Source organism: Geotrypetes seraphini, chromosome 13 (genome assembly GCF_902459505.1).
Source record: "Geotrypetes seraphini chromosome 13, aGeoSer1.1, whole genome shotgun sequence".
NCBI lineage: Eukaryota > Metazoa > Chordata > Amphibia > Gymnophiona > Dermophiidae > Geotrypetes > Geotrypetes seraphini.
In genome coordinates, this window is record NC_047096.1 from 71,202,896 (window position 1) to 71,216,606 (window position 13,711).

Sequence of the window (13,711 nt, forward strand, 5' to 3'; positions counted from 1 at the left end):
GGTCGCTGAGATAACCCCCTCCCTGGTCGGGGCTTTGATGAGCCAATCGTCCAGGTAAGGGAACACATGGAGTCCACGTGACCTCAGGGCTGCCGCAACCACCACCATGCACTTCGTGAATACTCGTGGGGACGCGGCCAGGCCGAAGGGTAGTACCCTGTACTGGAGGTGGAGGTCCCCCACCTGGAATCGTAAGAATCTTCGGCAGGCGGGGTGCACCGGAACATGGGTGTATGCTTCCTTCAGGTCGAGGGAGCACATCCAGTCCCCTTCCTCCAAGAGAGGATACAAAATCGGGAGAGATAGCATTCGAAACTTCTCCCGGGCCAGGAATTTGTTGAGCTTCCTGAGGTCCAGTATGGGGCGCAGGTCCCCGGTCTTTTTTGGAACTAAAAAGTAGCGGGAGTAAAACCCCGTACCCCACTGGTCCTTGGGGACCGGTTCGACCGCCCGAAGCTTCAAGAGTGCTTTTGCTTCGGTTATAAGGGTCGGTAGCTGCGAACGATTGCAGGGGACTAAACTTGGGGGGCTGTCCGGCGGCGAGGACACAAAGTTGAGCGAGTAGCCCTCGGAGACGATCCGGAGCACCCAAGCGTCTGAGGTAATCCCGGTCCATGCTTCCCGGAAGGACCGAAGACGGCCCCCGATAGGAAGGGGTTCCTGTGAAAGTGCGGAGGGGAACCCGCCCCGTCCGCTCAGCCCGTCAAAAGGAAGGCGCGGGCTTAGAAGGGCCCTGCGCCGGGGCTTGGGTTTGTCCCCCTCTGCCTCGCTGAGACGGACGTCTCGGAGGCGGTCTCGAGAAAGCCGGGGTCGACTTCTGAGGGTATCGGCGCGGCGGAGGCCGAAAGGGTTTCTGCGGCGGGGGCCTAGGTTTGGGGCGGACCAAGGATGCTAGAGAGCGCTCCTGCTCCGACAAGCGCTTGGTCGCCGCATCCAATGACTCGTCAAATAACTCGGACCCCACACAAGGCAAGTCTGCAAGGCGTTCCTGCAGGTTTGGGTCCATGTCGAGGGTGCGAAGCCAGGCCAAGCGGCGCATGGCCACTGCGAGGGCCGACACCCTCGAAACCAGCTCAAAGGCGTCGTACACTGCATGGAATAGGTACAACCGCAATTGGGACAGGTTGGACATAAACTTGTCGAATTCTGCTCTTTGGGAGTCCGGTAACGAGTTTCGATATTGAGGGAGGTCCTTCACCATACCACGCAAATAGGAGGAAAAGGTGAAGGCGTAATTTAGAACCCTGGTGGCCATCAGGGAATTTGAATAGAGGCGACGGCCAAACTTGTCCAGGGTCCGCCCCTCCCTGCCTGGTGGAACCGCCGCTGAAACCCGTGAGGGCTGTGATTTTTTTAGAGCAGACTCCACCAGAAGAGACTGGTGTGAGAGCTGCGCCTTATTGAACCCTTTAGGAGGGATCGTCCTATACTTCGATTCCATTTTTGAAGGTACAGACGTGACTGTAAGAGGGTTTGACAAGTTCTTCAGCCAGGTCTGCAAAAGGACACTGTTGAGAGGGAGTCTAGGCACCTCTCTAGGAGGAGTGGGGAGGTCCTGTTCCTCCAAAAATTCTTTGGAATACCGAGAACCTACCATCAGGTCAATCCCCAGGGCTTGGGCCATGTCCTGAACGAAGGACGAAAACGAGGACGGCCTAGCCTGGGGGGACGGGGTTCTCGACCGCCCCACCGAGGAGAGGGGGGAGGCCTCATGGGAATAATGAGGATCCCTAACGGATCCCGAGTCCCAGGATCCCCTCTCGAGGGCCCTCGAGGGGGAAGGGGAAGTTGTCCTCCTCGCAGAACCCTTGGGTGAGGACCCCGGGGTTCGTGGGACACTCTCCCGTTTCCTCGGCGAGGCGGCCCGGGAAGACTTCCCCCGAGGTGAGCGGAGGAGCCTCGGGTTGTCGAGGCACAACTCCGACACCTGCAGCGCCTCGCCCCCGAACGACGAGGAACGGTCGCGCCGAGGCGAGCCTCGGGGCCGCTTAGACTTCCTCGATCGACGCCCCGTCCGAGGTCGCGTCGAGGGCGAGGCGTGCCTGGAAGACCCGGAGGAAGAGGTGGAAAGACGGCGCACTCTGCGCGACTTTTCTTTGGGCCTTACACTCCGCTCAGGGGGTTCCCCCGAGGTCGAGGTCCGGGGCGGGGCCGAGACCGAGGTGAACGGGGCCGCAGTACCCGAGACCGAGGTCGCCGAGGCCGGGGCTCCCGTGGTCGAGGGAGCCGAGGTCGGGGCCTCCGAGACCGAAGGTCCTCCGGCCGAGGTCGAGGCCGCCGGAACCGCAACACGTTGCAACACTTCCAGGGCTCCCGACAGCTCCGATGAGATAAGAGCTCGGAGGAGATCCTGGAAGGCCGGAATCCCCACGAAGGTGGGGAGTTCCGAGTCCGGGGCACACTCCCTGGAGGGCGACCTCGGTCTCGAGTATTCCCTCGGGGTGTGCGGAGTCGAGGTCCGATGCGGGGCCGGGGTCGACCCACCCGCCTTGGCCTGACTCGAGGATGGCTTCTTTGCTGAAGGGGATGGAACAGAGGACTTACCCGATGCTTGCTTCACGGACGACGCCTTCGAGGAGGATGGGCGAGGCGAGGCCGAGGTCCCAGAAGACGCCGAGGCCGAGGTCAAGGCCGGGGCCGAAGCCGAGGCCGACGTCGAGGCCTTAGGCGGCGCGTCGACGGCGAACAATTCCGCCATTCTGGCCTTGCGGCGACGGAGGGCCCTGTTTTGGAAAGTAGCACAGCGATCACACGAGTCTGTCGGATGTTCGGGCCCAAGACAGACAATGCACCACCGGTGAGGGTCGGTGATGGAAAGCAACCTCTCACACCGGCTGCACTTTTTGAATCCCGTAACAGAACGGGACATCCACGAAGAAAAAGGAGAGGGCCGGGAACGTACCGACGTCCCGCGGCCACGGCTTCCGGGAGCCCCCGGAGCCAGACGAAAAACGAAAAACTTTTTTTTTTTTTTTTTTTTGAAAAGAACCGAAAGGAAAAACAGCACCGCGAACTAATTCGAAGGGAAAACAAACTAAACGCGGCAGCTAGAAGGCAAAAACACTGGAGCTCAGATCCACAGGGCTTTCTTGCTCCGCGGAAAAAATTGAACTGAGGACCACGAGGTGGGATGCGCCCTCTAGTGGGCGAGAAGGCACGCACATGCGTGGTGCAGTGTGCAAACTTGAAACTTCAATCAAGTTTGCTTGAAAAGCTGTCCGCGCCGGGGCTCCGTAGATGACGTCACCCACATGTGAGAATATCATGCCTGCTTGTCCTGGGATAATTGTCTGTTCCACAGACCTCAGTGTTCTGCATGAGATTCATAGACTAACAGGAAGCCCACACCAAAGGAGAGGGGAGGGCCTTTGCATATTCACTGACTTACAGGCTCCGTACTGACTGCCACAACCAGGCATAGGGCTAGATTCACAAACCCCCGATCCGTGCCCGACTGCATGCAGGCCGACAAATTCACAAAAGGTCTGCATGCAAATGCGGACGATCGTTAACACCCCCCCAACCAACTGAATGGATCGCTAGAGCCCTGACAGTAGTGATAGGAGTCAGGGCTTCTGCTGGTTTTAAAAATTTTTTTTAATCGGGCAGATATTTTGCGTGTTTTACACACGCAAAATATCAGCCCGATTTTTAAAAAAAATTAAACCCCCATCCCTTTCCTGACAAGTGCCCCACCCCCACTCCCTGACCCTCACCCCCCAAAAAAAAAACTCGATGGCAGGAGGGAGGCCAAGGGACGCCCCATTTCTGGTCCCCCTGTCCCCCGTACCTTTAATGGAGCAGGAAGGGTGCTCAATCCTTCCACACCCACCCAAAAACCAGGAGGGATGCCAACTCCCTCTTGCCACCCCCCGGACATCCCCTTCCCATTCCCGGTCCCCTCCCCACCCCCCTCCCTGTTCCTTTAACTGAGCAGGAGGGGTGCTCAATCCCTCCTGCTCCAATGCCTCCCACAACGAGTCTGAGGCCCCACCCCGGTGCATCATGTGATACACGGGGTGGGGCCTAAGGCCCTGATTGGCTCAGGCATCTCAGGACTTCCTTAGTGATTGGCCAATCCGGGACTTTCTAGGTACTCACTAAGGAAGTCCTGGATTGGTTGGGCCCTTCAAGCCCCTCCCAAGGGAGGAGCCCGAGATGCCTGAGCTAATCAGGGCCTTAGGCCACGCCCCATGCAGACTCGTCACGGGAGGCATTGGAGCAGGAGGGATTGGGCACCCCTCCTGCTCCGTTAAATGTACAGGGAGAGGGTGGGTGGGGAGAGGACCGGGAATTGGGAGGGGGCATCCAGGGGTGGCAGGAGGGAGTTGGCATCTCTCTTGCCATTTGTTTTTGGGTGGGTGGGGAGGCATTGGAGCAGGAAGGATTGAGCACCCTTCCTGCTCCATTAAAGGAGCTGGCATCCCTCCTGCAGTTTGTTTTTAGGGGGGCATCTGTACGGGGGGGGGGAGCAGATTAAAACCACGGGCTGGCAATGCGTTTTACAAAATATTTAAAAAAGGAAGAATTCCTTTTTTATGTATTCTGCAAAAGCGCATTGCCAGCCCGTGGTTTTAAAGGGCAGGAGAGTCGGTCCTCAGCAGTCGCTTCACTTTGGATCAGCAAATCCAATCAGTCTTCCTTCTTCTGTTTAGTGAATCGCGTCCCTGCCTACTTTGTATGCCTTTCCCCTCATTTGCATGCACGGATCCGAAGCGGATCGCAGGAGAGGTTAGTGAATCGGGCCGGAGGGAAATCGGGTCGCAAAGGGGTCGCAAACCGATTGGTTTGCTTAGTGAATCTAGCCCATAGTTCACAGTAGAGATCCAAGAGGGGGGGGGAACAGCCCTTTTTCTCTGAGTCTCATCTGCTGGATGTAACCCTATTTTGGGTCCTGACACAATTTGAGAACCACTGCTATAGAGTGATTTGAGTACATGCCATCTGAAATATGCAGATGGACAAATCTGTGATATCTAACATCAAGATCCCACAAGAAATAGTTCACACACACATGAAAAGACTCCCTTTTGCCACTTTTGTTTTGTATAGCACTTAAAAGTACTTCTATAAGGGGATGCCTAGAGACTTAGGTGTTAGCAAAGCACCAATTTGAAGTCTATTTATAGGAAAAAAAAAGTAGGCACTAATTTCTCTTTATAGAATGGGAGCATTAATTGGAAAACACACATATTTAGGGCACAAAGATATACACCAACCACAGAGCAAGTAACAATGCTTACACCTAGACTGTAAAAGACCATGCACAGATGATAAAATTAGATTATCTACAAGTGTAAATATGTGCATTCCACCCATGCAAAAGCCTATCCACAAAGCATATGCCATAAGAACATAAGAAATGCCTCTACTGGGTCAGACCTGAGGTCCATCGTGCCCAGCAGTCCGCTCACGCGGCGGCCCAACAGGTCCAGGACCTGTGCAGTAATCCTCTGTCTATACCCATCTATTCCCTTTTCCAGCAGAAAGTTGTCCAATTCCCTCTTGAACCCCAGTACCGTACTCTGCCCTATCACGCCCTCTGGAAGCGCATTCCAGGTGTCCACCACACGCTGGGTAAAGAAGAACTTCCTAGCATTCGTTCTGAATCTGTCCCCTTTCAACTTTTCTGAATGCCCTCTTGTTCTTTTATTTTTTGAAGTGTGAAGAATCTGTCCCTCTCTACTCTCTCTATGCCCTTCATGATCTTGTAAGTCTCTATCAAATCCCCTCTAAGTCTTCTCTTCTCTAAGCGTGTTCTTAGATAATACAGCTTAGCCAAAAACTGCTCATTTATACATGTGTGTCTCAATTAATAGAATACAATTTTGATTCCCAAAACTCTTGTCTGGGTTTCTTTACTATGCTAAAACTTTTCTGTCCTTAGTCTCACTAAAGGAAAGGTATGGAGTCTCTTGTTGTATAGGAATTCTTCTGGCGCATTTCAGCTGCAGTTCATTCACTACACACTCACTCATTCTACCACTTTCTGAGGAAAATTAAATTCAAATCCCGTACCTAACGGTCAATGGTTAAAACAAAACCAAACCCAAACACTGAAGTAAACTACTGAGAGATTATTTTATTCTCTCTGAGCTCTCAGAATCGTTCATTAAAAACTTTTTTTTTCTTTGAACTGAAATTATACAACAGTTCAGATTCTTATTTAGCTATTTTCTCCCTCAAGGAATATGTCAAATATCAAGATATGGGATACTTTTCTCAGAGGTACCCCCCTAAAAGCAAAATCTTTAATTTTTCCTGAAAAGTCTCATAGACCATACACTTCAGAATCTAATATAATAAAATGGTAAGCCGCGCCTGCGTACTTCCTATGCGTGCGCCGGTTTTCCGTGAGCTGTAGCGACCCCCAGGTAGCGGCTTACGGTTCAGTTTTTCGGTCTGCCCTGCTCCCTGCTGCTCCTTCAACTAAAAAATACAATACGGCAAGGAGCAGCAGGGAGCAGGCCAGACCGAAAAACTGAACCGTCTTTCAACTGAACCGTCTTTCAACGCCGCGACTCACTCCCCCTCGACGACCCTACCCGACACAACTGAAACCCCCGTTGACCCTCCCACCGCTACAAGGCTGACAAACCCGGCAGGAGCAGCAGCGTCCCAGGCACACTAAATGCGGCTTCGGGTCTTCTACTGGCCTAATTTCCTCTGCCGGGTCCCTAAATTGGGGGAAAAATTCCCAGGTAGGTGAGAATGAGGGTGTTGTCCCCCCCCTCCCCCGGCAGATCCCAACTCTCATTCCCACCAAACCAACAACACAGAAGAAAGAAAACTGATCCAGCATCTAGTACTTTTGAAACCACTAATGCTGCTGAAAATGACTTCTCATAGGATTGTGGTAAATCTTCCCTCTCCAGCCCCTCAAAATACTGTACTAACCTACATGTGAAATTTTAGTGAAAATGATCCTGCTGGACAGATGGATGGAGTGGAATCAGGACTGTGGAGTCGGAGTCGAGGAGTCGGAGGAAATTTTGGGTACCTGGAGTCAGAAGTACAAAAAAACAGAGGAGTCGGAGTCGGAACATTTATCTACCGACTCCATTTTTGAACTTGGCATACCAATCACGAGCGATTCTTTCAGCTCTAGCACCCACTATATACACAGCACAAATGTTGCGAGCAGCTTCTGCGGCCTTAGAACCTTGATTAAAAGCAAAAAGAAGGTGGTGTCGAAAATTCTCATTTCTCTCAACTTGACATTCCATTTTAACGATCTGAAAATTAACCAGTGCTGTGGAGTCGGAGTCGGAGGAAATTTCGGGTACCTGGAGTCGGAGTCAGAAGTACAAAAACTGAGGAGTCGGAGTCGGAACATTTATCTACCGACTCCACAGCCCTGAGTGGAATGCCATGCAAGTGTTTTTGTGCCCTATGTTCAAACCCTCTATAGCTATGTTTGGAAGGTGTGCTTATTTAGGTAGTTCCAAAAGCATCCTTTAAGACAGTGTCTCGCAAACGCTTTTAGTTTTGGCACACAACACAGAGCAAAATGTTTTTCATGGCACATTATAATTGAAATTATAAAATTACAAAACCAACAAAAAAATTAAATCTGAGAGTTATTATTTAACGTTCTTTAAACTATCTATGGGTAATTGTAACAATGGTGAAAGTGAACTAAAGTAGATAGAATAGAATTGCTAATCAATGCGATGGATGATCTTGTTTCTGAGTACAAATTAACTCAAAACACGGCTCAATAGTCACCAAGCAAACACGCATTCAATCATCCACCATCTGCAATCGTTCTCTTTTTTAAAAATTTAATTTCTGTCAGAGCTGAAAGTCCAAGTTCGCTAAGATAAGAAGATCCAAATGGTAACAAAGCCTTGATTGCTGAATTGCTCAAGTTGGGATAACTACTGCATACAAAATAAAAATATTTGCTATTAGTTTTCAAGAACCAATCATGTCAAAGAATGATGCTTGTCTGGGCGGTTGTATCCTTACGCACGCAGACGCTCATAAACATTGACAGACTTGCATATGCAACGTACATGTAATCGATTCTAGTGTATTCTTATAAAGGGAATTTTAAAAAAATAAATTAAAATTCTGGAATCTCTCTTGGCACCCCCGGAATGTCTTCGGAGCACACCACTGTGCTGTGGCACACAGTTTGAGAGATGCTGCTTTAAGAGATTAGAACAGCGTACATGTGCTATTCTGCTTTTCATCCAGAAGGAGGCATTGGTGCTGCTTCTCCTTAATGCGCTCTTACTATTATACAGTCAGAGAAAAAATACAAATCAAGAGCAGAGCTCCAAACAGGGCTGGGCTCCCCCAGACTAGGTTCCAGTTCCCAACAGGCTCAGAGACCACACGTCTACTGGTTGCCTCCTGCACCTCTATCCCCAATGGCTAAAGAGACTAGCCTGTAACTTTAACTAGTTATATGAAGACACCCCTGCAAGGACTTTGCTTTCAGCTTAACAGAGGAGTTTGTCACCGACAGGAGGAGGAGGAGCTTAGGGTTTCTTACCTGTCACATTTATTTACAGTGACAAGTTGAAGAGACTGACCTAAAAGGAGTCCTAAAATCTTTCTTGTGCCACCCTGAAAAGTAAAACTGGCTCAAGAATCACAGCAAACAGGGTTAAAGATAAGGCCTGGGAGATAGGCTCCAAAGGAGTCTCTACACAAAGTCAAAAGTTGCAATATAGAAATTCAAAGTCACTGCCCTTCTGCCACCCCATTCTAATCAACTCGGAGTCATCGAGACTGCTGACAAGGCACATGCAACTGCTGAGTAGTTCAGGGTCACAGCACACATAATGAATTCCCAACCCTGGAGGGAAGGGAGAGAATAAAGGTAACATAAGCCACCTGCCAAAAAGACAAGACTTGCTCCCCAAATGTCCAAGCGTCTGCAGAACTGGATGTGTACAAAGTAAATAGGACTCTCCAAATAGCTATTTTAAAAGGTCATGTTAAAACAACATTCAAGGTAGACTTAAATCAACCAAAAATACATCATTGGCTTCAAACTCCACCCTGAGCTCGAAAGTTCTCTATGTACACATTATGACAAAAAAAAATTTGCTCCCCTCAGCTCCTCCACATGTTTAGAAGATATGCAAACAGAAGCCCCTATCTCCAATTAATCAAAGGATGTCCAATAGAGCCTATGAGATGTCATACAGAAAGGTACTCTGGCACCTGGTTGCCTGCAGCTTCTAGATCCTGGGGGAAGTCACCTGAAAATCAGCTTTGGAATTCATTTGCGCAAGATCAGTCAGCAGCAGGATTCTGATCAAAGAACGGAGGGAGGGAAAGAAGGAATGTGATGACATTCCAGTGGTAAAACCAAAGGCAGGACAGGAATCCACAGAAGAAAGAAATCCCTAGGTCTGAACTACAGTGCGACCCTGTGTGTTACACAGAGCTGCAAACAAGTGGTTAAAGTGAGGAAGGGTGCTGCCAGATCTCCCCAGCCCACATGGCATAATGCACAATTGGGCAATAGTTTTGACAGAAACTCATCTAAAATTACTGACTGCAAGAAGTTCAGCGTTATCGCAGCGTAAAAGGTAATCTCTTATTTCCTGATTGGGAACCAACACCACACGGGCCATTCTGTCCCTGAATGAATGAATTAGAGCAGCAGAGGAAAGAGCCCTGTAGGGAGGGGAATGCAACTTTGGATGGTGTAACTCATAAGGATTGTGAGGAGGCTGAAAGGCATGTTACAGAGTGGTATTGGGCAGTGAGAGCACTTTGTAGGAACATACTGCAATTGACCAAAAGCAGAAAGGCGGGGGAGGGGGGGCTGCAGGAGTGTAAATCAGACATCCCTGTCACCACAAAATGGGATATGGAAGATACTAGAAAAGGGAATTGGGCTTGGAGTCTGGATTTAACCCTTTCAGGACCATAAGGATCGTAGGCCAATTTTTGTGGTTTTGACGACATTTTTATGGTAAAAAGGGCTTGCAGATGCCAAAAAATTGATTTTTTTTGTGAAATATCATTATTTTTATTTTAAAAAAATCACACTTCTGGCTTATGGACAGTGTGGCAAGTGAATCTTCTCGTCAATCTGGCAACGACGCTAATGAATGAATGTCGGAACCAGTTTGTTTACATAAAGGCAGTATCCTATGGAATCCGTACATATCAAATTTAGAACTGTAGACTATCCCAATCAAAATTTATAGGATTTTAAAGTTATGGGACAAATATGTCCCTTGGTCCTGAAAGGGTTAAATGCTGCCAAAATTTGAAATGTTTGGGGGTGCTGAAGTTAGCATACATTACTGCTTCCTAGACTCAGTGAAGGTATCTGGTCAACATAGGGGAAGGTGTTCAAGCATCCACTGAACCTACAGAGCTGACACCGATGTTTAGCCCCCCCCCCCCCCCACCTTCAGAATTCTGTTCCAGGAGAGCCCATGGTACTGGAGATGAGATAGGATTTAGTTACCTGCTGCATCCTGTCACACATCCCCAGGAATATATCTCCTCCTCAGAGATCTGCTATAGCCCTTCCCATAAAGGCATTTCTGTGTCAGACTTTCTCTCCCTGGGTCCTGCCAGTTCCCACTAGGTATCTGTTATTTAATAGCCTTACTTCATTGAAGATGCTTTCAATTCAAAATTCTTAACCCATCTTCTAAGTACCAATATCTGTCTTATCATTCCCTCACCTTCTTGTCTGTCTTGACTAGACTGCAAACTCTTTCGGGCAAGGACTGCCTCTTCTATGTTTTGATGTACAGCGCTGCGTAGTAAGTGAGGAGGGTTTCTAAGGATGGAGTGCTACAACTGTCCCGGAGGAGGTCCCTAAGGAAGGGATATAATAGATCCCCTTTAAGGGGGGCGACTAAAGATCGCCAACGAGGGGGTTCTCAATGATGGGGTACAACAGGTTCCTGTGGAAGGGGATTACTGGGAAAAGGGTGAAAGAGTATCTAAGAAAGGGCTAGGGTGCGAAACTACCCCTGGGGTATGAGGTGTTGGGGGGGGGGGAGAAGAGAGAACAGGTGGCAGTTCTCTTACCTGAGCTTCAGATTGGCCATAAACTCCTGAAGAGTAACCGAGTCCATAAGCACAAAATCCGCCTTTCCAAACTCGAGGCTCTCCTGCTCCGCCATACTGCCGGTGCCGCAGGACTCACGAGGAGGACGATACCGAGAGAATCCCGGGACAGAAAGCACTCTCTCTCTGCGCCCCGCCCGGTGGCCCGATCGCTTCCCACTCAGCCCAGCAGGGCGGGGCGTGGAACGAAGAGGAAAGGCAAGGGCTGAGCGCACGCGTCACGCGGTGGGCGGGGGAAACAGGGCGAGGCATAGAAAGGGGAGGAGCAAAGCCGCAAGGAACAAGACGAGTCGAAAACAAGTGAGGCGGGGCGGAGGGGCGGGGAAGAGGCGTGGCAAGGGGGGGAAAAAGAGGGCGGAAGTTGGGCGTTTTTTTTTAAATTGTAAAGAGAAGTGGTCTATTATTCTACCTGAATGTAATAGTCGCCTTCAAAAGCTCTTCTGTCTTCTCTTTCTTTCTTTGATGATCAGTATGTAACGCTCATGACTGGGACGGTTCTTTCCTAACGACCACTTGGCCTGCATAGTCCATCGGCATAACTGATCAAGTTTTAAACTGGTTCAAATCTTATTTCCATAATCGTTCGTCCAATGTCTTTTTTAATAACACCACCTCCAATAGTTTTTCAGCACCGTATGGAATACCACAAGGATCAATACTTTCTCCAATATTATTTAACATTTTTCTTGCTCCACTTTTGACCTTATGTCAATCTATTGGATTTTCTGTATACGCCTATGCCGATGACATTCAAATATTACACCCAATTGACCCTGATAACACACAAGATATAACAGTAATAAATGAGAAATTGGATCAAATTCACCATTGGCTGGATGTTAATAAGCTATCTCTAAATATTCTTAAAACCAAGGTTATGCTCTTCCCTTGGAAAGATTGTAGCAAACCAATTGTCCCGATTTCTATTAATCATACTCCTCTGCTGATACATCAAAATATCAAGATCCTAGGTATAACATTCGACACTAAATTATCATACCACGATCACATAAGTAACGTGGTTAAATCTACTTTTTTTAGATTACGCCAAATTCGTTCTGTTGCAAAATTCTTATGCGCAAAATCTTTAAATATCCTAATACATTCCCTAATCATTTCTAAACTAGATTATTGTAATGCTTTGTTCATGGGCATATCCCAAAAAGAAATCAGACGCCTTCAAATCATACAGAACGCTTCCATAAAAATAATTCATAAAGCAAAGAAATTCGACCATGTCACTCCTTTACTTAAAGAATCCCACTGGCTTCCCGTTGCACATCGTATTTTATATAAAATATGTCTGCTTACGTTCAAATCAATAATGTCTCAAACCCCAGCTTTCATTTTCAGAGTGTTAATTCCTTATATAACTACAAGAACACTGAGATCTCAGGATCAACATCTATTGGCTATTCCCTCATTGAAAGTTATTAACACTAGACGGCTTACTATTTTTTCAGTGACCGCCCCACAATCTTGGAATAATATCCCTATCTATATAAGAGAAGAAAAGAACTTAGCTAATTTCAAGACTAAGCTTAAAAGTTTCCTTTTCAATGACGTTTTTAGTTAATAAATAACTTTATATTTCTTCTTAACCTTTTATTTTCTTATTTGTGCTTTTATTCCCTCCCTATTGTTGTAATCCTGAAATATAGAATTTGATACAGAATGTAACCCTTTAAATATAGTTTTCCTAGTGTTTCATGATTGTAAGTTTTTGTAATTATGTAATATTATTTGTCTTTGTAATACTTACCCCAAGTTTTTATTTATTCATTATTGTTTGTATATCGCCTAGAATGTAGAATAGGCGATTAATCAAATTGCATAATAAACTTGATAAACTTGATAGGGCAAGCGGCTACATCTTCCTACTGAAGAAGCTGGGGGGGGAGGAGGGGATTGCGCTGAATCGAATCGCTTTCAACAAAGCAGGTCTGAAAATCAGATCCTGTTTCGTGGCCCGGTTCCAGTCAGACCCTTCCCGTGTTTGTGACTCTGTACAGCGCTGCGTACAGGTCGTGCTCTAGCTGTCTAGCAATAATCAATAGTAGTAGTAGGGAAGCCGAATTAATATTTTTTAAGGGAAAGAGTTCAAAGGCAGAACAATTGGCCAGTCAGGCTTGGTGAACTGTACAGTAAAAGTTATTCAAATGGTGGCTCTTGTACCAGTTTCTGTTACGATCATTCGTATAATAATATCATTGTAGAGGTAACTCGCATCAGGTGCGAAGAACAACATCTTGCAAGTTGACAAGTTTGAAATATGATCTTTCTGGACAAAGAGTAACTAATATTACCAGCCTAGAGCTGTCATTATCATATGATCAGTGCCTGTCTCATATTCACTGCCGTAAGCACCACCGATTACCCCACGTTCTTTGTCAATTTGAAACTATAAGTATCTTTTTGTTATCTGCCTCCAATAAATATATTGCTGAAAAGCATTGCCGATTGTTCATTGTCAAGCTACCACTGTATGGAAACTTAGAAACATGATGGCAGATAAGGGTCAAATGCCCATCAGCAGCATCCACTATCTCCGAGGAGGAGAGATGCCATGTGCCTATCCCACACAATGTTCCCTCTAAACCAGGAAAACAGTTGTACAAGTCATGATGTGTTCTGAGCAGCAGCTGATATGGGC

General features: G+C 47.8%; 1 protein-coding gene across 1 annotated transcript in view; it reads right to left on the reverse strand.

The window, feature by feature from the left end:
• Positions 1–11,254, reverse strand: part of MYO1D (myosin ID) — a 227,078-nt gene extending 215,824 nt beyond the window's left edge. Inside the window, 1 exon segment of the mRNA XM_033918408.1 lies at positions 11,020–11,254. Within this exon segment, the coding sequence (XP_033774299.1) occupies positions 11,020–11,114 (95 nt within the window). The 5' untranslated portion in view covers positions 11,115–11,254.
• Between the last annotated feature and the right edge of the window lie 2,457 nt (positions 11,255–13,711).